The 23295-nt window shown below is 39.9% G+C and overlaps 2 protein-coding genes across 2 annotated transcripts in view; one reads left to right on the forward strand and one right to left on the reverse strand.

The window, feature by feature from the left end:
- LOC308697127 (uncharacterized protein) overlaps nt 1-9783 on the reverse strand; it is a 377069-nt gene extending 367286 nt beyond the window's left edge. The window contains exons 1-8 of the mRNA XM_081376240.1: nt 9568-9783; nt 8904-9013; nt 8459-8575; nt 7871-7987; nt 6277-6393; nt 3606-3665; nt 1728-3521; nt 419-592 (exon numbers count right to left, since the gene is read on the reverse strand). Of these exons, the coding sequence (XP_081232366.1) occupies nt 419-592; nt 1728-3521; nt 3606-3665; nt 6277-6393; nt 7871-7987; nt 8459-8575; nt 8904-8953 (2429 nt within the window). The 5' untranslated portion in view covers nt 8954-9013; nt 9568-9783. The remainder of the gene's footprint in view (nt 1-418; nt 593-1727; nt 3522-3605; nt 3666-6276; nt 6394-7870; nt 7988-8458; nt 8576-8903; nt 9014-9567) is intronic.
- The window catches only part of LOC308697126 (uncharacterized protein), an 874503-nt gene that overhangs the window by 77480 nt on the left and 773728 nt on the right, over nt 1-23295 (forward strand). The gene's annotated exons all lie outside the window — the stretch shown is intronic.

The raw sequence follows: 23295 nt of genomic DNA on the forward strand, positions 1-23295 counted from the left end.
AATTACACGCAACTAACCCTCAACCAAATCCTAATCCTACCCTTACCCTATAGTGAGTACATGTAGTTGCTTAATATTACTCAGTACTTAAATATATAATTACACTGTAACAATGACACCTTAAAATAAAGTGTAACCGAATATTCATTTTTTTTATGCAAGTACCCAAAAATCATCAACATATCTGTATATGAACACGGCTGTCACATCTTTACATCTTTACATCATCCAGTCATGTTTAATCTATCATTAATATTGTAAAATGATGTCGGACACATTGGAAAGAATCTAACGAAAATAAAAATCAACATTTCCATTAGTAATTTCACAGTAGATTTTTTTTTCTTTTTTTTTGTATGGCAATCATTATTTACCATTAAAATAGAGGACTATGTTGGGACATTTTAAACAATCTTACCACAGTGTCTCCAGTTTACAGTGAGGATCCTGCAGTAGATCAGAAAGCTGCTCGACTCCAGAATCTCCTACTTTATTATATGACAGTTTCAGTTTTCTCAGGTGTGAGGGGTTTGATCTCAGAGCTGATCTCAGAGCAGCACAACCTTCATCTGTAACACCACAATCCCACAACCTGTAGAGAACAATGATACTCTTCAGTCTCTCAGTTCAGGAAACACTGATATAAATAATAAGATATATATGAATTTCTCCTTAACAGATTTGTATATGAAAGCAGTCGTCACCTCTTCACATCATCCAATTATGCTTATAACTATTGTTGTGGAAAATATGCAATTGTCCTGTTACAAGTATGCCTTTTGGTAAACTAGTTAACCTGTAAATAATAAAACTATATTTAATTTAATCTAAGAAGCTCGCCTGCCAAAAGTCTTTGATTTCTAAAATACTGAACTGAACAGATCATGAAGAAGTCTTCTGACCTATAGATTGTGAGTATGAAAATTCAGATGCTTATGATTTAGGACAGATTTGACGTACTTTACCTATCCTGAGAATAATCAAAATAAGTTTAAAGGTGTCGAGAAATACGCACCATAAAACACTATCAAAAACTATCAAAAGTAAAATGACCTCAGAAGCTTTGGAAAGAATCTAATAAAGATTATTCATCCTTTTCAGTGACTTGATGGTAAACTTTTTTGGTATATATTATTTTTGTATATCATTAATTATTCACCACAGGAGAGAAACACACAATGTTGAGAGTATTAAATCATGTTTGATTCAAATTCAGAGTAGTTATTTATTCTTATGGAGCCTGGCTGATTTAGTTTAGGTCTAGTCGTAGTTAAGGATAGCTCTACATTGGTTCATGATTAGTTCATATCTTCGCTAATCATGAGTTCATGTTGAAATAACTATTAATTCAGGTATTAGTATTTGATTATTCATGTGCTGTTATAAGTACACCAAAGATATATATATATGTGAATTTCTCATTTTACAGTGTTGTTTTGGTACGAAAGCACATGCTAAACTCATAAATATGGACAAATATAGAAGTGTAAAGTCCATGATTGTGCCTGATGAAGACCTGAGGGTCGTAAAGTTGCTTGAATAAATTATTTTGGAGCAGTAATTTTCAGTGTGCGGACTTCACACTTCTTTATTTGTCTATATCATTCAGTTGTCCTGCACCTGCGCCCAATCTGGGTGTTTGGGATGTGCACACCATTTTTGTATTTTTAAACTCATAAATATGATCATGTTTTATCAGTGTAATGATTGTTGTCAGTGTGACTTACTGAAGTGATCTGGATTCTTTAACCACAGGCATCAGCTTCTGAAGAACTTTATCTGCTCTAGTATTGGCTCCAATAAACTGATTTAGATCAAAAACATCCATCTTCCGCTCTGATGTCAGCAACACATAAACCAGAGCTGACCACTGTGAAGAGGAGAGTTTGGTTCCTCCTATTTCTCCATATTTCAGATAATGTTGGATCTCCTGCATCAGAGAATCATCACCCAGTTCATTCAGACAGTGGAACAGATTGATGGATCTCTCTGGAGAGCGATTCTTCCTGATCTTCTGTTTGATGTACTGAACTGTTTCCTCTTTGTTGTAGGAGCAGCTTCCAGTCTGTGTCAGTAGTTCTCGTAAGAGAGTCTGATTGGACTCCAATGAGAGACCCAGAAGGAAACGCAGGAAAAGGTCCAGATGTCCATTCTTACTCTGTAAAGCCTCATCCACAGCTCTCTGATGCAGCTCAAATAATGAATGATATTTCTTCTGATTTAAGATTTTAGAAAAGAAACTTTGTTTGGTTTTGTCAAACACATTTCTGTTCTCATTTGTAAAGTGAATGTGTGCATATAGAGCTGCTAGATGTTCCTGGATGCTCAGATGAACAAAGCAGAAGACTTTCCCCCGATACAAGCCCAAATCCTCTCTGAAGATCTGAGTGCACAATCCTGAGTACACTGATGCTTCTGTCACATCAATGCCACACTCTCTCAGGTCTTCCTCATAGAAGATCAGGTTGCCTTTCACAAGCTGCTGGAAAGCCAGTTTCCCCAGTTTGAGAATCATGTCTTCATCTTTCTCTCTCTTCTTATAGTCCTTTTCATGTTTGATGTTGGTCTGAATGATCAGGAAGTGTGTGTACATCTGAGTGAGAGTCTTGGGAATCTCTCCTCTCTCTGCTTCACTCAACATCTCCTCGAGAACAGTGGCTGAGATCCAGCAAAACACTGGGATGTGGCACATGATGTGGAGGCTCCTCGAGGACTTCAAGTGTGTGATGATTGTATTGGCCAGACTCTGATCACTGATTCTCTTCCTGAAGTATTCCTCCTTCTGTGGCTCATTGAAGCCTCGTACCTCTGTCACTAGATGGACACACTCAGAGGGGACGAGATCCGCTGCTGCTGGTCTGGAGGTGATCCAGATGAGAGCAGAGGGAAGCAGATTCCCCTCAATGAGGTTCATCAGCAGCTCGTCCACTGAGGCTGATTCAGATATATTACACAGTTTCACTTTGCTCTTAAAGTTCAGAGACAGACGACACTCATCCAGACCATCAAAGATGAACAACACTTTATATTCATCACTGGATATTTCCATTTCTTTTGTTTCAGGGAAAAAGACATGAAGAAGATCTGAAAGACTGAGTGTTTTGTCCTTCATCAAGTTGATCTCTCTGAAAGGAAGTGTAAATATGAGCTGGACGTCCTGATTCTCTTTCCCTTCAGCCCAGTCCACAATGAACTTCTGCACAGAGACTGTTTTCCCAATGCCAGCGACTCCCTTTGTCAGCACAGTTCTGATGGGTTTGTCTTGTCCAGGTAAAGGTCTAAAGATGTCACTGCATTTGATCGGTGTGTCCTCTGTTTCTGCTCTCCTGGATTGTGTCTCAATCTGTCTCACCTCATGCTCATTATTGATCTCTCCACTTTCACTCTCAGTGATGTAGAGCTCTGTGTAGATCTCATTCAGGAGTGTTGGGTTTCCCTGCTTTGCTGTTCCTTCACACAGACGCTGAAACTTCTTCAGCAGATTTGATTTAAATGTGCTTTGGGCCAGTTGAGAATCACGACTGAAAGAATAAATCATTAGATTACAACATAAATTAAAGAAGTAAAAGTTATAGTAAAATATCTTTATGACAGAAATGTTGTACCTCAGATTAGATGACATGTGTCTTCCCCTAAATGTTCCTCGAGTGTCCATAGACTGTTCACTAATTGTGGACAAACACGGACAGAACAGAGACAATACAACAGAGTCGAGAAAACAGAGACAAGAATTCATATAGAGCCAGATAGAGCCAGATAGAGGGTGCCAATGAACTCCTCAATGCTCCTGTTAACACTTTAACATAACACTGTATTTTAGCACAAGTACATTCTGAATATTAGTATAAAAAATGTTTTAATAAGATAGACGATGATCAGAAACATGTAAGTTGAGTGTTTAAGTTGTAAGGGGGAATTAATAAAATGGTCAGAAACTGCCCTGTCTGTATTTAATGTTTTAATCATTTAATTGAAGTGTTCGTCTGTCGTCTGTGTGAAGACACAAGAGATCGTTCTGACACTGATAACAGCGGCAACACACACTCAGCATGAGTTCAAAAACACCACATTCCAGCACCAGAATGAAATTAACACAAACTAATGAAATTAATACTCTTGCTAGTCAACTGGAGATGTTTCGTGTGTATTAGGTACATCCGTGCTGCGAGATGTTTCAAAAAGTGCTTGGGACAATATCGACCCGGGAGAAGAGTGGTGGGCACATGTCCCACATGTCCAACTCGCAAATTATGCTTATGTTTGTTGCATCATATGCCAAACGGTGACAGTTTAAAAATTGGGACTCTGAAGCAGAAACTGTCATGTGTATTTTTCCAAAGTTTGTATGTCTGTAACTCAAGAAGTTTTAAAGATATCCTTTTAGATTTCAGTTCTTAGCAAAATTTTCTTTTGATATCTTTTTTGATATTTTTCAGGGCCAATGTGGTTCAGTTCAATAAATGTATCTTGTTTTCCTCTATTAACCTGTTAAGCTGCAACCCCACTTTTGAAAAATCCCCAGAAATGACATACCCAAACTGAAACAGATACAGTTCATGAACCCTTTGTACTAAAAGCACAAGTATGATCTCATTTGAAAGCTGACACCTGGCAGTTTATTGTAAATGTAGAATTAATTATTGTCATAATGACAAAAATTGTTATAAATAGCTTCAAAATTTTGTAAAGTTATTAGAAATTAATTTTAATGAAACATCCTCATGAAAATAAAATTGAAGTTGGCCCTGGAGCAATCTAGAAATGCACTACAGCTAAAGCCACATGTCTAAACATTTTATGTTTAAAATCTGAAGATAATAAGTCCAAAACTCTGTATTTAGTGAAATGTTTTTCAAGACCATGTCAGTTGACTTTATTTTGATTTGACGCTAAGATGCTGCTGATGTTTAGTCATCTTTTAAGTCATCCATTCAGTCTTATTGTCTCTATTGTTTTGTGGTGCAAACGATCCCCATTCAGTCTCAGTCTCCCCCTGCACACATTCACACTTCTCCAGCCTGGTTATGGCTCTAAATATGCATTTCTTTTGTTTGCATTATAGTTACTAACGACTGGCTATTCACATGCTATTCATAGGGTTTCAGTCCCTAATTTCTTTTATCAAAGTTCACCTCACATTTTAAATAAAGAATAAAGAACATTCTTGAATAAAGAAACTTTCAGTAAGCATTCAAAAAAACATAAAAGTATAACTTCTAGGTTGCAGGTGCACCTAGGGAGCTAGCATGTTAGCTTAGCACACCATTAATACATGACAATTTATGAGATTAAAACCATGTTTGTGCTCCAAACTTACTTTAAAACGCAAGTGGAGTATTTTAAATAATCTTCTGTAATCTAATTTGGCTTCAGATAAAAAAATCAGACAGAAAATATACTATTGTATACTGTTCTGCACAATGATAGTCTATATAGATTAGCATTACATTATAAATATAATCTATTATTATGAAAATACCTGGCATGGCTTGGAAAACACAGGTAACTCAAATATCATTGCAATCATGTTTATTATCTTCAAAACATCTGTATCTGCATTTTACAGCGCGAACTCTGTAGCTTTGTGTGTACCAGTGACATCCTGGAATGTCACATGATCATGGCTCTTCTTCATGTTCTATATATGGACAATTATTGTGCATATAGCGCCCTCAGGCTATTGGTATGAATTGAAAACACAGTATCAGAGTATGCAAGCACTCATAATGATTACATCGACGCATTTGGGTATAAATTCAATAAATATTATTCCTGTCTATAGAAATATGATGTGAATCTATGAGAATATATCAATATTTCTCCAAATCTGCACATTTTTGAGCTAAAGCCCTGAGGGACGTTGTTTTGTGTATCGCTGTCATGACGACAGCACGGGAGCTTTTTTATGAATGAAAGCGGCTGACGCGCATAATTCATATTAAAGGTATCGACTCATTTTTTCATTTCATAACTCCTGACACAAATTAAGAAATAACTGTCGCTATAAGTTTCTCAGAATACAATAGTGGTCAAATACTGAAACTTGAGTCTTATATCTTTTTAATGATGTATAGTTTGTCGAAGTATAACATTAAATCTGATAGTAACTTTGAGCTATATATAAAAAAAACCGCTTCAGTGCGCCGACGCACTGGTGCAGCTTAACAGGTTAAAATAAATGGATAGAACAAACCTGTCTGAGAGCCAAAAATTAGTCTTTCCAAAGTCTGCATGCATGTAACTCGAGAAGATCTATCTATCAATGAAATGTTGTACCTCAGATCAGTCGATGTGTGTTTTCCCTCAAATCTCATTGGCTCTATCATAGACGCGTCACTCTTCATGGACACACAGCTGGGCTCCGGTGAGATTGATCTGTCACCCTCACATTGACTTTAATACAACAACAGAATAGAAATAAAAGAGTTATTCTCTACCAGAACCAATATGGTTGATTTTACATGAAAATAAATTCCACATGAGAACGTTGTCTTTTAACTCTTTCCCCGCCAGCCTTTTCTGTTTAAAGTTACCAGCCACCGCCAGTGTTTTTGACCATTTTCACATTTTCATGGTCCCCAGAAATATTTTTTTGTATGAATATCTGAACATTCAATATATCAAAAGAAAGAACAGACCCTCTCCCTTTAAACAAACAAAAAAAAGTCTTATTCTAGCTTCACACTTTTTTATCAACACCTAAGTAACATTAGACAGTTTTGTTTCATATGCTGTTTAATGTTGATGATCGTGTTATTTTACATAAGCATATGATTACATATGAGATCGCTCGTTTTCGTCGCCTGTGCTTTGATCAGGAGATTTAATACTCTTTCAGGAGATGTGTAATAGCGCCCCCTACCGTATAACAGTGAAAACACGGAAAGACGGAAAATTCCATCAGTGGAGGGTAAAGAGTTAAAGATATAATATAATAATGCTATAATGCAAAACTCACCTTTACATGGTGTTTGAACATAAATGCGTGTCGGCAGTGTGTGTACACACAGAGGAGGACTTACCATTAGGCAAAGGTAAGGACTGCTTTGAGCCCCCAAAAGTCAAGGGCCCCCTAAAAAATGCTTTTTATATACAAGATGCGTAATAATACTGTTATAACCTGTTGAAATGAGAGTACCGTGACTGCACTGGGGTGAAAACTATGATATGGCAAGTGTAAGCCACACCACACTGCTCAGACAGTTCCATGTGTCATAGCCTACTGTTGCTATTTCAGGGTATAAAACAAGAATAAAAGCCATAATAATGTACATGAAAATGTATAAAGATTGGACACAGCTGTGCATAAGCAAGCATCATAACAGAGAAAGAATCCTCAAGGATTATCCAGGTAAATGTGTGCAGTTGTATACGGCCCCATTCCTATATTTGACCTAAATCCGCCCCTGTCCACCCTATAATGGTAAAAATCCATCCACTCCTCTTTTTTCAATCTCCATAAATCATAATCTGTGCCTCAGAAAAGGCCATTTGCAGATGCTACTTTTTGTGACGTTACAAAATGCCTTGGCCCCGCCCACTAATGCTGATAGACCCCGCCCTCAGTGACCTGAACACAGTCCGCCATTTTCCACGTGCTGGAGCAGCTGTAGTGATGAGAGAAATGCCCCAGTTCCCTACTAAGAAAGCCAGGTGTGTTGTTGGATGTAAGAGTGAGCATCAGACTCTTCATTTACTTCCGGCAACTGAGCCACTGAAGATGCAGTGGATTCATTTTGATTATGATGGGAATCTGCCGCTCAAGTTACCTAAAATCATTAATGTCAAAACCTGTCTGAGAGCCAAAAAATAGTCTTTCCAAAGTCTGCATGTAACTCGGGAAGATCTATCTATCTATGAAATGTTGTACCTCAGATCAGTCGATGTGTGTTTTCCCTCAAATCTCATTGGCTCTATCATAGACGCGTCACTCTTCATGGACACACAGCTGGGCTCCGGTGGGATTGATTTCTCCCTGTGGTTTAGACTTCAATAGAATAGAAACAAAAGAACAGAGACAAGAATTTGTAATTATATTACAACACATGAAGATAAACCTCACATAGAGAATCAATCCATCCATTTATCTTTTACCAATGCTTTTTAATCTGTTGTTGTGTTTGTGTTTCCCAGTAAGTGATGTAGTTGTGTTTAGTTTGGTTGAGTTTGTCAGTATTGTTCTGGTCCAGATTATCAGTGTTTTGTGGGTCAGTAGATGTTAGTGAAACATCAGGACTGAAGCTCTGGATCAGCTGTGAGAGGAGACCTGATCCTGTGCTCGACTCCTGCTATTGCAGCGCTTTATAATAGTGTGAGTCTCTGAGTTATACATGCTTACACAATATCATCACCTATTACTGTATTTTGATAATAAGTGGATATTTGCCTAATTATGCCATACATGCATTATTTGTGTGTGTCTGTGGTCTCTCTGTCTGTCTAAACAAAGATGTTGTACCTCAGATCAGTTGATGTGTGTTTTCCCTCAAATCTCATTGGCTCTATCATAGACGCGTCACTCTTCATGGACACACAGCTGGACTCCGGTGAGATTGATCTGTCACCCTCACATTGACTTTAACAGAACAGAGACAAGAATCAACTTGGCTGATTTAACATGAAAATAAATCCCACATGAGAAGGTTGTCTATTAAGACAGTGTGTTGAAGAGTGATGAGACTGTCCAAGGATAATGTCATATATCATCTAGCTGTCTACTGTATCTGTGTGTCTTTGGACAGTGTTTAAAGACTCTGAGTGGCTCCAACTACTGTATATCCCGGCACCAGAATATGATAGAGACAACAGATCACTATCCCAACCCTGGCAAACACACACAACACCCTGTTATGTGCAGAAAATGAGTCTTCTATAACATTAAGATCATATGAAGATTGAAGTACCTGAATCCTGGAGAAGAATCTCCATGTCTGAATGTGTGTGTGTCGTCCATGATTCATTCAGTCTTCATGAAGCTTCAGTCAGATCTGTAGCGTTTTCTCCAGTATTTCATCTGTGTGTGTTTAAAACAGAAATATCTCGGCTGAACAGACTGGGAAGTTTGTAACACTAGAGTTTAATGTTCTTCCACTGAAGCCTCAAATATTGTACAAATGGGACAGTTTACTGTAAGCACACATTTAATACATCTGTGAAACTAATACAGTATACACAGGTCCAAGTATTTTAAAATAAAATGTTTCCTATTGATTTTTATGTAAACCAATAAATGTATTTATTGGTATTAAATGTTCAATAAAAATGTCATTACATTAAGGGAGATTGTAACAACAGCACTCTTTGTAATTGACATTCATTTACACAGAAAACTATATCAAAGTTTAAGAAACACAGCACAAAAAAAGTTAAAACAAACACTACAGATGTTAAAGAGAAAAGCTTGGTTTTTAGTAATGAAAACGAAAATTAGACCTACATAAAGTGTAAAAGTGTATTCTAACATATAGGGTCTAGGCTATATGTCTATGTCCAATAATTGATAAGTTAAAAAAACTGTATATTAAGAATTTCATGTGTAATGTACTTTAATATTTCATGGTTACTTACGTTAGTGAGGAAGTAAGTTCATTTCCATTCGCCACACAGGAACACTTGCTCTGAATATAAAGTTATTAAACACCTCGAGGCTCGAGTTTTCCATCAACAGCACGTTAAATAAAACTTATACAAACATCACTTGATACTTGGATGATCCGTTGTTCTTATTTAAAGATTCTTAAAGCCGGGTGTAAAATGGCGCTTGTAAATAAAACACACTGCAATGAACTTTCACTTTCACTAAGCCCCTTTTGCCCCTTATTGTGTAAATGTATTGTGCCCCTCTCTGATAAATGTAAATTATTATTATTATAAATATTATAATAAATATCAATACACTTATACACCATTGCCACTAACAATAATAATAATACAAAAAATATATATATATTATTTAAAAAAAAAAATGGCGGAAGTAAGCATTTGGCGGAGGTGACGTCATAGGCGGAGTTTCCCTTGCAGCGGATCTACAGCAGTTCGCCGCGAGTCTTCAAACTACACGAGCAACAGGTAACATTAAGCTAATATGGAAAAGTTAAGTTTATCCTACTGTAGGAGTTAGGACATTAGGACCCAGTAGACGCCACCTCCGAGCGCTTCTTTTTATTTATTTATTTAAAAAAAAAAAAAATATTATGCTTGCAAACAATACAGAGATGACAAACATGGTATACAAATTTGTATCAGAATTACAAAAATGTCGATACAAAATATAATAATATGTACAATGTCATCTGAACATACATAATAGCAGTGCATAACCAAGACAAATAAAAATAAAGAAAAATGAAGAAGAAGAAAAAAGGAATCATGAGGGTAAGACATCTTATATATCATTTAGTGTACACAAATTAAAGCCATTACAATTTGAAATAGTTTTAATTGCTTTCTTATTTACTGAGGATGAATTAGTGTTAAGGTACATTTTAAATTATTTCAAAAAAATTGGTTTGTAGTGAATTTACATTTATGAATGTAAAATTTGCCAATAAAATAAAATAAATTAATAACAAAACAAGCTTTTATTTTATTGGGGTCAGACTCAAAGTATCCAAAAATAATGTATTTAAAGGTTACTGATATATCTTGCTGGATATTATCTTTAATAAATATTTCAATATTTTTCCATAGTTGTTCAGAAACATGACCAAAATAAATGATAAACAGTTTCTGTGTGAACTTGGCAAAATGAGCATCTTGTGTCAATATTATTTTTATATTTAATCATAAAATATTTAACAGGGTAGAATTGATTTATTATTTTAAAGGACACTTCTTTTACTTTATTAGTTAGAAAATATTTCTGTTGTAAGGACCAAATCTTTTTTTAACCAATTTAAATTTGTTAATTAATTACTCCAATAAGAGATTGCAGGAGAAACAGGGATCTAACTTTATTATTTCTATCTTTTTTTCCTGAAAAACATATTTTATATTGGAGTTTCAGATGGCTCAGGAAAAGTAGTAATTATAGAGTGAATGCAGTTTTTTAAGAGAGTACAGATTCCTGCTGGTATTGCTCTTTGGGGTCACTGGCATATTGTATTCAGAAAGAAATTCAGTGTAAGTCATTAAAAAGCCTTGGTTGTTAAATAGCTGACATTCTAAAAGTAAGCCGTTATTAAACCATTTATCAAAAAATAAAGATCTATTTTTGTATAAAATATTTTGATTATTCCAAATAAAGAATTTATGGGGGGTGAAATTGTGTTTATATATTAAAGCCCATGCCAAAAGTACTTGTTGGTGGAAATTTGAAAGTTTGATGGGAATTTTAGATATGTTGTAATTGCACATTAATAAAAATCTTATACCCCCAAAATGTGAAAATGCTTGTTGTGGAAGATATTCCAGATGGAGTCTTGATTTTTCAAATACCGATGAAGCCAATTTATTTTAAAAGTATAATTTAAAGAATATAAAATCAATCAAATTTAAACCACATTTGTTATAATTGTTTAGAATAACCGATTTCTTCATATAGTGGTTCTTATCAAAATCTGTCGGATCTCTATACACGGGTTTCTTGTATACAAACAATACCGGATGCGCGCGCATCCAAGAGGCAGAAAACCGCTATCTGTCATGCCGAGTTCTGTAAAAGAACATTGTAATTAACGTAGATTTCGCATTGTTTGTAATTTCTTGCTGACTCAATAATAAACTGCAATTTCAGAGTTGGATCTGTTTGTTTATGTTTATATTATATTAATATAACATTATGTAAAACGTCCAACTGTTTACGAATTAAAATCCGGACATACTGTGATGCATGAATTATCATGTTAACGTTAGACTATAGCAATGTAGTAATGTAATAGCCAATGTTAGGAGTGCAGCATCTATAGAGCTTTGCTTTTATATAAGTTAGCCTTGTTTACGTTACGACCTGTAAAATTTCATGACACATAACGTTACTTTACTGTAAATCAAAGATTTTACGATGGATTATGTGGGAACCCTTAGTACCTCCGACCGTGGCGATTAGCCTAACTTATATTAAAAAAAACTTAATCTCAGCAATGGTGAGATCTTGCCGGATCTATGCAATACATGACGATCTTTGGATTGTGGATGACAAGAAGTGGCCAGCAATTGTAGGCTATGGCCTGATATAATTATCTTATTCAGACTTCAAGTATACAAGAGAAATGATTAGAGCATACAAATCCCTTGATGCATAGGCTACTACGTGCTAATATGGTCATGTGCAGCTCGTCAAATACTTTGATGCTGCACCGGATTTTTGCGTGTTGAGGATGTGCTTTCCTAGTCAAAGGCAAGGCATTAAAGCCAAGCCGTATGATTTTAAGGCATTTTTTTGGGCAAAACCATGCTTCCCCATAGGAATGTTGAACATCAGGCACCCAGCACTGGCTACAACTCCTTGGCATTTTGACTTAGCAACAACACCACCACTATGCTACTAGCCGAACCCTTTACTCCGGTACGAAGAGCGCGGGTCTTTTGCCTCTTGGTTGCGTGCGCAAGCAGTGATGACGTCGCCGAGAAATCCATGTATCAATCAATTTACATGTGGACTTATCAACATAGAGAGATTGAGCCTCATAAGAGAGACGTGAAAGTCCCTCGGCCTTAGTGAGCAAAACTCTTCCTTTAATAGATAGATCCCTTTGAAGCAGCAATTCAGTTTTCTCTTTGTTTTAGCAATAATCAGATTAAAGTTTGTTGCACATCTATTTTTATCTTTAGTTATTTCTATGCCAAGATATTTTACAGCTCTAGAGAATGACTGAAGGATATTTAAGGCTACGGGGATTTGAGAAGAGTCTTCTATAAACATCGCTGTGTCATCAGCTTATGACTTATGATTCATTTTTTTAGTTCCTACAGTGATGCCTTTTAGGTTGCTCCTTGTAATATGCAAATTAAGAAATTGTACTGCAATTAAAAATAAATAAGGAGACACTGGACAACCCTGTCGAACACCATGATTAAGGAAAAATCTGGGAGAGGTTCCGTTTTTTAGTTTAATAAAACTATTTCCATTTACAAACATTTTAACTGTCTTACAGAAAAAATCACCAAATCCTATTTTTTTAAGAGCTTGAAATAAAAAACGTGTTCTAAAGTATCAAAAGCTTTGTAATAATCTAAGAAAAAAATGAAGCTATGATTATTAATTATATCAGAATAATCTAAAATATCTAATATTAATCTTATATTGTTAGATATGTGTCTATCTTGCATAAAGCCAGACTGTGCTTCATCAATAATATAATGTAATACTCCTTTTAATCGTTTGGCTAATAAAGTGATTATAAAATAAAATAAGATACATCATCTGAACTGCAGGACTTCATCTATAATAGCAGAGTCTGCTCTTGTGGACATCATCTGAACTGCACTCCAGTGTAGAGGACTTCATCTATAATAGCAGAGTCTCCTCTTGTGGACATCATCTGAACTGCACTCCAGCGTAGAGGACTTCATCTATAATAGCAGAGTCTCCTCTTGTGGACATCATCTGAACTGCACTCCAGTGTAGAGGACTTCATCTATAATAGCAGAGTCTCCTCTTGTGGACATCATCTGAACTGCTCTCCAGCGTAGAGGACTTCATCTATAATAGCAGACTCTTGAGGACATCATCTGAAACAACTGCCACTCCAGTGTAGAGGACTTCATCTATACTAGCAGAGTCTCCTCTTGGTGGACATCACCCCCCCCCCCCCCCCGATGCTGAGTATCTCTTGTGGACATCATCTGAATGCACTCCGTGTAGAGGACTTCATCTATAATAGCAGAGTCTCCTCTTGTGGCATCATTCTGAAATCTCTTGTGGACATCATCTGAACTGCTCTCCAGTGTAGAGGACTTCATCTATAATAGCAGAGTCTCCTCTGGTGGACATCATCTGAACTGCTCTCCAGCGTAGAGGACTTCATCTATAATAGCAGAGTCTCCTCTTGTGGACATCATCTGAACTGCTCTCCAGCGTAGAGGACTTCATCTATAATAGCAGAGCCTCCTCTTGTGGACATCATCTGAACTGCTCTCCAGCGTAGAGGACTTCATCTATAATAGCAGAGTCTCCTCTTGTGGACATCATCTGAACTGCTCTCCAGCGTAGAGGACTTCATCTATAATAGCAGAGTCTCCTCTTGTGGACATCATCTGAACTGCTCTCCAGTGTAGAGGACTTCATCTATAATAGCAGAGTCTCCTCTTGTGGACATCATCTGAACTGCTCTCCAGCGTAGAGGACTTCATCTATAATAGCAGAGTCTCCTCTGGTGGACATCATCTGAACTGCTCTCCAGCGTAGAGGACTTCATCTATAATAGCAGAGTCTCCTCTTGTGGACATCATCTGAACTGCTCTCCAGTGTAGAGGACTTCATCTATAATAGCAGAGTCTCCTCTTGTGGACATCATCTGAACTGCTCTCCAGCGTAGAGGACTTCATCTATAATAGCAGAGTCTCCTCTTGAGGACATCATCTGAACTGCTCTCCAGTGTAGAGGACTTCATCTATAATAGCAGAGTCTCCTCTTGTGGACATCATCTGAACTGCTCTCCAGTGTAGAGGACTTCATCTATAATAGCAGAGTCTCCTCTTGTGGACATCATCTGAACTGCTCTCCAGCGTAGAGGACTTCATCTATAATAGCAGAGTCTCCTCTTGAGGACATCATCTGAACTGCTCTCCAGTGTAGAGGACTTCATCTATAATAGCAGAGTCTCCTCTGGTGGACATCATCTGAACTGCTCTCCAGCGTAGAGGACTTCATCTATAATAGCAGAGTCTCCTCTTGTGGACATCATCTGAACTGCTCTCCAGTGTAGAGGACTTCATCTATAATAGCGGAGTCTCCTCTTGTGGACATCATCTGAACTGCTCTCCAGTGTAGAGGACTTCATCTATAATAGCAGAGTCTCCTCTTGTGGACATCATCTGAACTGCACTCCAGTGTAGAGGACTTCATCTATAATAGCGGAGTCTCCTCTTGTGGACATCATCTGAACTGCTCTCCAGTGTAGAGGACTTCATCTATAATAGCGGAGTCTCCTCTTGTGGACATCATCTGAACTGCTCTCCAGTGTAGAGGACTTCATCTATAATAGCAGAGTCTCCTCTTGTGGACATCATCTGAACTGCTCTCCAGTGTAGAGGACTTCATCTATAATAGCGGAGTCTCCTCTTGTGGACATCATCTGAACTGCTCTCCAGTGTAGAGGACTTCATCTATAATAGCAGAGTCTCCTCTTGTGGACATCATCTGAACTGCACTCCAGTGTAGAGGACTTCATCTATAATAGCGGAGTCTCCTCTTGTGGACATCATCTGAACTGCTCTCCAGTGTAGAGGACTTCATCTATAATAGCGGAGTCTCCTCTTGTGGACATCATCTGAACTGCTCTCCAGTGTAGAGGACTTCATCTATAATAGCAGAGTCTCCTCTTGTGGACATCATCTGAACTGCTCTCCAGTGTAGAGGACTTCATCTATAATAGCGGAGTCTCCTCTTGTGGACATCATCTGAACTGCTCTCCAGTGTAGAGGACTTCATCTATAATAGCGGAGTCTCCTCTTGTGGACATCATCTGAACTGCACTCCAGCGTAGAGGACTTCATCTATAATAGCAGAGTCTCCTCTTGTGGACATCATCTGAACTGCTCTCCAGTGTAGAGGACTTCATCTATAATAGCAGAGTCTCCTCTTGAGGACATCATCTGAACTGCTCTCCAGTGTAGAGGACTTCATCTATAATAGCAGAGTCTCCTCTTGTGGACATCATCTGAACTGCACTCCAGCGTAGAGGACTTCATCTATAATAGCAGAGTCTCCTCTTGAGGACATCATCTGAACTGCACTCCAGTGTAGAGGACTTCATCTATAATAGCAGAGTCTCCTCTTGTGGACATCATCTGAACTGCTCTCCAGTGTAGAGGACTTCATCTATAATAGCAGAGTCTCCTCTTGTGGACATCATCTGAACTGCTCTCCAGTGTAGAGGACTTCATCTATAATAGCAGAGTCTCCTCTTGAGGACATCATCTGAACTGCTCTCCAGTGTAGAGGACTTCATCTATAATAGCAGAGTCTCCTCTTGAGGACATCATCTGAACTGCTCTCCAGTGTAGAGGACTTCATCTATAATAGCAGAGTCTCCTCTTGTGGACATCATCTGAACTGCTCTCCAGTGTAGAGGACTTCATCTATAATAGCAGAGTCTCCTCTTGAGGACATCATCTGAACTGCTCTCCAGTGTAGAGGACTTCATCTATAATAGCAGAGTCTCCTCTTGTGGACATCATCTGAACTGCTCTCCAGCGTAGAGGACTTCATCTATAATAGCAGAGTCTCCTCTTGTGGACATCATCTGAACTGCTCTCCAGTGTAGAGGACTTCATCTATAATAGCAGAGTCTCCTCTTGAGGACATCATCTGAACTGCTCTCCAGTGTAGAGGACTTCATCTATAATAGCAGAGTCTCCTCTTGTGGACATCATCTGAACTGCACTCCAGCGTAGAGGACTTCATCTATAATAGCAGAGTCTCCTCTTGAGGACATCATCTGAACTGCACTCCAGTGTAGAGGACTTCATCTATAATAGCAGAGTCTCCTCTTGTGGACATCATCTGAACTGCTCTCCAGTGTAGAGGACTTCATCTATAATAGCAGAGTCTCCTCTTGTGGACATCATCTGAACTGCTCTCCAGTGTAGAGGACTTCATCTATAATAGCAGAGTCTCCTCTTGAGGACATCATCTGAACTGCTCTCCAGTGTAGAGGACTTCATCTATAATAGCAGAGTCTCCTCTGGTGGACATCATCTGAACTGCTCTCCAGTGTAGAGGACTTCATCTATAATAGCAGAGTCTCCTCTAGAGGACATCATCTGAACTGCTCTCCAGTGTAGAGGACTTCATCTATAATAGCAGAGTCTCCTCTTGAGGACATCATCTGAACTGCACTCCAGTGTAGAGGACTTCATCTATAATAGCAGAGTCTCCTCTAGAGGACATCATCTGAACTGCTCTCCAGTGTAGAGGACTTCATCTATAATAGCAGAGTCTCCTCTAGAGGACATCATCTGAACTGCTCTCCAGTGTAGAGGACTTCATCTATAATAGCAGAGTCTCCTCTTGTGGACATCATCTGAACTGCTCTCCAGCGTAGAGGACTTCATCTATAATAGCAGAGTCTCCTCTTGTGGACATCATCTGAACTGCTCTCCAGTGTAGAGGACTTCATCTATAATAGCAGAGTCTCCTCTAGAGGACATCATCTGAACTGCTCTCCAGCGTAGAGGACTTCATCTATAATAGCAGAGTCTCCTCTTTTGGACATCATCTGAACTGCTCTCCAGTGTAGAGGACTTCATCTATAATAGCAGAGTCTCCTCTAGAGGACATCATCTGAACTGCACTCCAGTGTAGAGGACTTCATCTATAATAGCGGAGTCTCCTCTAGAGGACATCATCTGAACTGCACTCCAGTGTAGAGGACTTCATCTATAATAGCGGAGTCTCCTCTAGAGGACATCATCTGAACTGCTCTCCAGTGTAGAGGACTTCATCTATAATAGCGGAGTCTCCTCTAGAGGACATCATCTGAACTGCACTCCAGTGTAGAGGACTTCATCTATAATAGCGGAGTCTCCTCTTGTGGACATCATCTGAACTGCTCTCCAGTGTAGAGGACTTCATCTATAATAGCAGAGTCTCCTCTTGTGGACATCATCTGAACTGCACTCCAGTGTAGAGGACTTCATCTATAATAGCGGAGTCTCCTCTTGTGGACATCATCTGAACTGCACTCCAGTGTAGAGGACTTCATCTATAATAGCAGAGTCTCCTCTTGTGGACATCATCTGAACTGCACTCCAGTGTAGAGGACTTCATCTATAATAGCAGAGTCTCCTCTTGTGGACATCATCTGAACTGCTCTCCAGTGTAGAGGACTTCATCTATAATAGCAGAGTCTCCTCTTGTGGACATCATCTGAACTGCACTCCAGTGTAGAGGACTTCATCTATAATAGCAGAGTCTCCTCTTGTGGACATCATCTGAACTGCTCTCCAGCGTAGAGGACTTCATCTATAATAGCAGAGTCTCCTCTAGAGGACATCATCTGAACTGCACTCCAGCGTAGAGGACTTCATCTATAATAGCAGAGTCTCCTCTTGTGGACATCATCTGAACTGCTCTCCAGTGTAGAGGACTTCATCTATAATAGCGGAGTCTCCTCTTGTGGACATCATCTGAACTGCTCTCCAGTGTAGAGGACTTCATCTATAATAGCGGAGTCTCCTCTAGAGGACATCATCTGAACTGCGCTCCAGTGTAGAGGACTTCATCTATAATAGCGGAGTCTCCTCTTGTGGACATCATCTGAACTGCTCTCCAGCGTAGAGGACTTCATCTATAATAGCAGAGTCTCCTCTTGTGGACATCATCTGAACTGCTCTCCAGTGTAGAGGACTTCATCTATAATAGCAGAGTCTCCTCTTGTGGACATCATCTGAACTGCTCTCCAGTGTAGAGGACTTCATCTATAATAGCGGAGTCTCCTCTAGAGGACATCATCTGAACTGCGCTCCAGTGTAGAGGACTTCATCTATAATAGCGGAGTCTCCTCTTGAGGACATCATCTGAACTGCTCTCCAGTGTAGAGGACTTCATCTATAATAGCAGAGTCTCCTCTAGAGGACATCATCTGAACTGCTCTCCAGTGTAGAGGACTTCATCTATAATAGCAGAGTCTCCTCTAGAGGACATCATCTGAACTGCTCTCCAGTGTAGAGGACTTCATCTATAATAGCAGAGTCTCCTCTAGAGGACATCATCTGAACTGCGCTCCAGTGTAGAGGACTTCATCTATAATAGCAGAGTCTCCTCTTGTGGACATCATCTGAACTGCTCTCCAGTGTAGAGGACTTCATCTATAATAGCAGAGTCTCCTCTTGTGGACATCATCTGAACTGCTCTCCAGTGTAGAGGACTTCATCTATAATAGCGGAGTCTCCTCTAGAGGACATCATCTGAACTGCGCTCCAGTGTAGAGGACTTCATCTATAATAGCGGAGTCTCCTCTTGAGGACATCATCTGAACTGCTCTCCAGTGTAGAGGACTTCATCTATAATAGCAGAGTCTCCTCTAGAGGACATCATCTGAACTGCTCTCCAGTGTAGAGGACTTCATCTATAATAGCAGAGTCTCCTCTAGAGGACATCATCTGAACTGCTCTCCAGTGTAGAGGACTTCATCTATAATAGCAGAGTCTCCTCTAGAGGACATCATCTGAACTGCGCTCCAGTGTAGAGGACTTCATCTATAATAGCGGAGTCTCCTCTTGAGGACATCATCTGAACTGCTCTCCAGTGTAGAGGACTTCATCTATAATAGCAGAGTCTCCTCTAGAGGACATCATCTGAACTGCGCTCCAGTGTAGAGGACTTCATCTATAATAGCGGAGTCTCCTCTTGAGGACATCATCTGAACTGCTCTCCAGTGTAGAGGACTTCATCTATAATAGCAGAGTCTCCTCTTGTGGACATCATCTGAACTGCTCTCCAGTGTAGAGGACTTCATCTATAATAGCAGAGTCTCCTCTTGAGGACATCATCTGAACTGCTCTCCAGCGTAGAGGACTTCATCTATAATAGCAGAGTCTCCTCTTGAGGACATCATCTGAACTGCTCTCCAGCGTAGAGGACTTCATCTATAATAGCAGAGTCTCCTCTTGAGGACATCATCTGAACTGCTCTCCAGCGTAGAGGACTTCATCTATAATAGCAGAGTCTCCTCTTGTGGACGTCATCTGAACTGCTCTCCAGTGTAGAGGACATCATCTGAACTGCGCTCCAGTGTAGAGGACTTCATCTATAATAGCGGAGTCTCCTCTTGAGGACATCATCTGAACTGCTCTCCAGTGTAGAGGACTTCATCTATAATAGCAGAGCCTCCTCTTGTGGACATCATCTGAACTGCTCTCCAGTGTAGAGGACTTCATCTATAATAGCAGAGTCTCCTCTTGAGGACATCATCTGAACTGCTCTCCAGCGTAGAGGACTTCATCTATAATAGCAGAGTCTCCTCTTGTGGACATCATCTGAACTGCTCTCCAGTGTAGAGGACTTCATCTATAATAGCAGAGTCTCCTCTAGTGGACATCATCTGAACTGCACTCCAGCGTAGAGGACTTCATCTATAATAGCAGAGTCTCCTCTTGAGGACATCATCTGAACTGCTCTCCAGTGTAGAGGACTTCATCTATAATAGCAGAGTCTCCTCTTGTGGACGTCATCTGAACTGCTCTCCAGTGTAGAGGACTTCATCTATAATAGCAGAGTCTCCTCTTGAGGACATCATCTGAACTGCTCTCCAGCGTAGAGGACTTCATCTATAATAGCAGAGACTCCTCTTGAGGACATCATCTGAACTGCTCTCCAGTGTAGAGGACTTCATCTATAATAGCAGAGTCTCCTCTGGTGGACATCATCTGAACTGCTCTCCAGTGTAGAGGACTTCATCTATAATAGCAGAGTCTCCTCTTGTGGACGTCATCTGAACTGCACTCCAGTGTAGAGGACTTCATCTATAATAGCAGAGTCTCCTCTTGTGGACATCATCTGAACTGCACTCCAGTGTAGAGGACTTCATCTATAATAGCAGAGCCTCCTCTTGTGGACATCATCTGAACTGCACTCCAGCGTAGAGGACTTCATCTATAATAGCAGAGTCTCCTCTTGTGGACATCATCTGAACTGCTCTCCAGTGTAGAGGACTTCATCTATAATAGCAGAGTCTCCTCTTGTGGACATCATCTGAACTGCACTCCAGTGTAGAGGACTTCATCTATAATAGCAGAGTCTCCTCTTGTGGACATCATCTGAACTGCTCTCCAGTGTAGAGGACTTCATCTATAATAGCAGAGTCTCCTCTGGTGGACATCATCTGAACTGCTCTCCAGTGTAGAGGACTTCATCTATAATAGCAGAGTCTCCTCTTGTGGACATCATCTGAACTGCTCTCCAGTGTAGAGGACTTCATCTATAATAGCAGAGTCTCCTCTTGTGGACATCATCTGAACTGCTCTCCAGTGTAGAGGACTTCATCTATAATAGCAGAGTCTCCTCTTGTGGACATCATCTGAACTGCACTCCAGTGTAGAGGACTTCATCTATAATAGCAGAGTCTCCTCTTGTGGACATCATCTGAACTGCTCTCCAGTGTAGAGGACTTCATCTATAATAGCAGAGTCTCCTCTTGTGGACATCATCTGAACTGCACTCCAGTGTAGAGGACTTCATCTATAATAGCAGAGCCTCCTCTTGTGGACATCATCTGAACTGCTCTCCAGTGTAGAGGACTTCATCTATAATAGCAGAGTCTCCTCTTGAGGACATCATCTGAACTGCTCTCCAGTGTAGAGGACTTCATCTATAATAGCAGAGTCTCCTCTTGTGGACATCATCTGAACTACACTCCAGTGTAGAGGACTTCATCTATAATAGCAGAGTCTCCTCTTGTGGACATCATCTGAACTGCACTCCAGTGTAGAGGACTTCATCTATAATAGCAGAGCCTCCTCTTGTGGACATCATCTGAACTGCACTCCAGTGTAGAGGACTTCATCTATAATAGCAGAGCCTCCTCTTGTGGACATCATCTGAACTGCTCTCCAGTGTAGAGGACTTCATCTATAATAGCAGAGTCTCCTCTTGTGGACATCATCTGAACTGCTCTCCAGCGTAGAGGACTTCATCTATAATAGCAGAGTCTCCTCTTGTGGACATCATCTGAACTGCACTCCAGCGTAGAGGACTTCATCTATAATAGCAGAGCCTCCTCTTGTGGACATCATCTGAACTGCACTCCAGTGTAGAGGACTTCATCTATAATAGCAGAGTCTCCTCTTGAGGACATCATCTGAACTGCTCTCCAGTGTAGAGGACTTCATCTATAATAGCAGAGCCTCCTCTTGTGGACATCATCTGAACTGCACTCCAGTGTAGAGGACTTCATCTATAATAGCAGAGCCTCCTCTTGTGGACATCATCTGAACTGCACTCCAGTGTAGAGGACTTCATCTATAATAGCAGAGTCTCCTCTTGTGGACATCATCTGAACTGCACTCCAGTGTAGAGGACTTCATCTATAATAGCAGAGTCTCCTCTTGTGGACATCATCTGAACTGCTCTCCAGCGTAGAGGACTTCATCTATAATAGCAGAGCCTCCTCTTGTGGACATCATCTGAACTGCTCTCCAGTGTAGAGGACTTCATCTATAATAGCAGAGTCTCCTCTTGAGGACATCATCTGAACTGCACTCCAGTGTAGAGGACTTCATCTATAATAGCAGAGTCTCCTCTTGTGGACATCATCTGAACTGCACTCCAGTGTAGAGGACTTCATCTATAATAGCAGAGTCTCCTCTTGAGGACATCATCTGAACTGCTCTCCAGTGTAGAGGACTTCATCTATAATAGCAGAGTCTCCTCTTGAGGACATCATCTGAACTGCTCTCCAGTGTAGAGGACTTCATCTATAATAGCAGAGTCTCCTCTTGAGGACATCATCTGAACTGCTCTCCAGTGTAGAGGACTTCATCTATAATAGCAGAGTCTCCTCTTGTGGACATCATCTGAACTGCTCTCCAGTGTAGAGGACTTCATCTATAATAGCGGAGTCTCCTCTTGTGGACATCATCTGAACTGCACTCCAGTGTAGAGGACTTCATCTATAATAGCGGAGTCTCCTCTTGTGGACATCATCTGAACTGCACTCCAGTGTAGAGGACTTCATCTATAATAGCAGAGTCTCCTCTTGTGGACATCATCTGAACTGCTCTCCAGTGTAGAGGACTTCATCTATAATAGCAGAGTCTCCTCTTGAGGACATCATCTGAACTGCTCTCCAGTGTAGAGGACTTCATCTATAATAGCAGAGTCTCCTCTTGAGGACATCATCTGAACTGCTCTCCAGTGTAGAGGACTTCATCTATAATAGCAGAGTCTCCTCTTGTGGACATCATCTGAACTGCTCTCCAGTGTAGAGGACTTCATCTATAATAGCGGAGTCTCCTCTTGTGGACATCATCTGAACTGCTCTCCAGTGTAGAGGACTTCATCTATAATAGCGGAGTCTCCTCTTGTGGACATCATCTGAACTGCACTCCAGCGTAGAGGACTTTATCTATAATAGCAGAGTCTCCTCTTGAGGACATCATCTGAACTGCACTCCAGCGTAGAGGACTTCATCT

This window comes from Scardinius erythrophthalmus (assembly GCF_964197995.2).
Source record: "Scardinius erythrophthalmus genome assembly, chromosome: 10".
NCBI lineage: Eukaryota > Metazoa > Chordata > Actinopteri > Cypriniformes > Leuciscidae > Scardinius > Scardinius erythrophthalmus.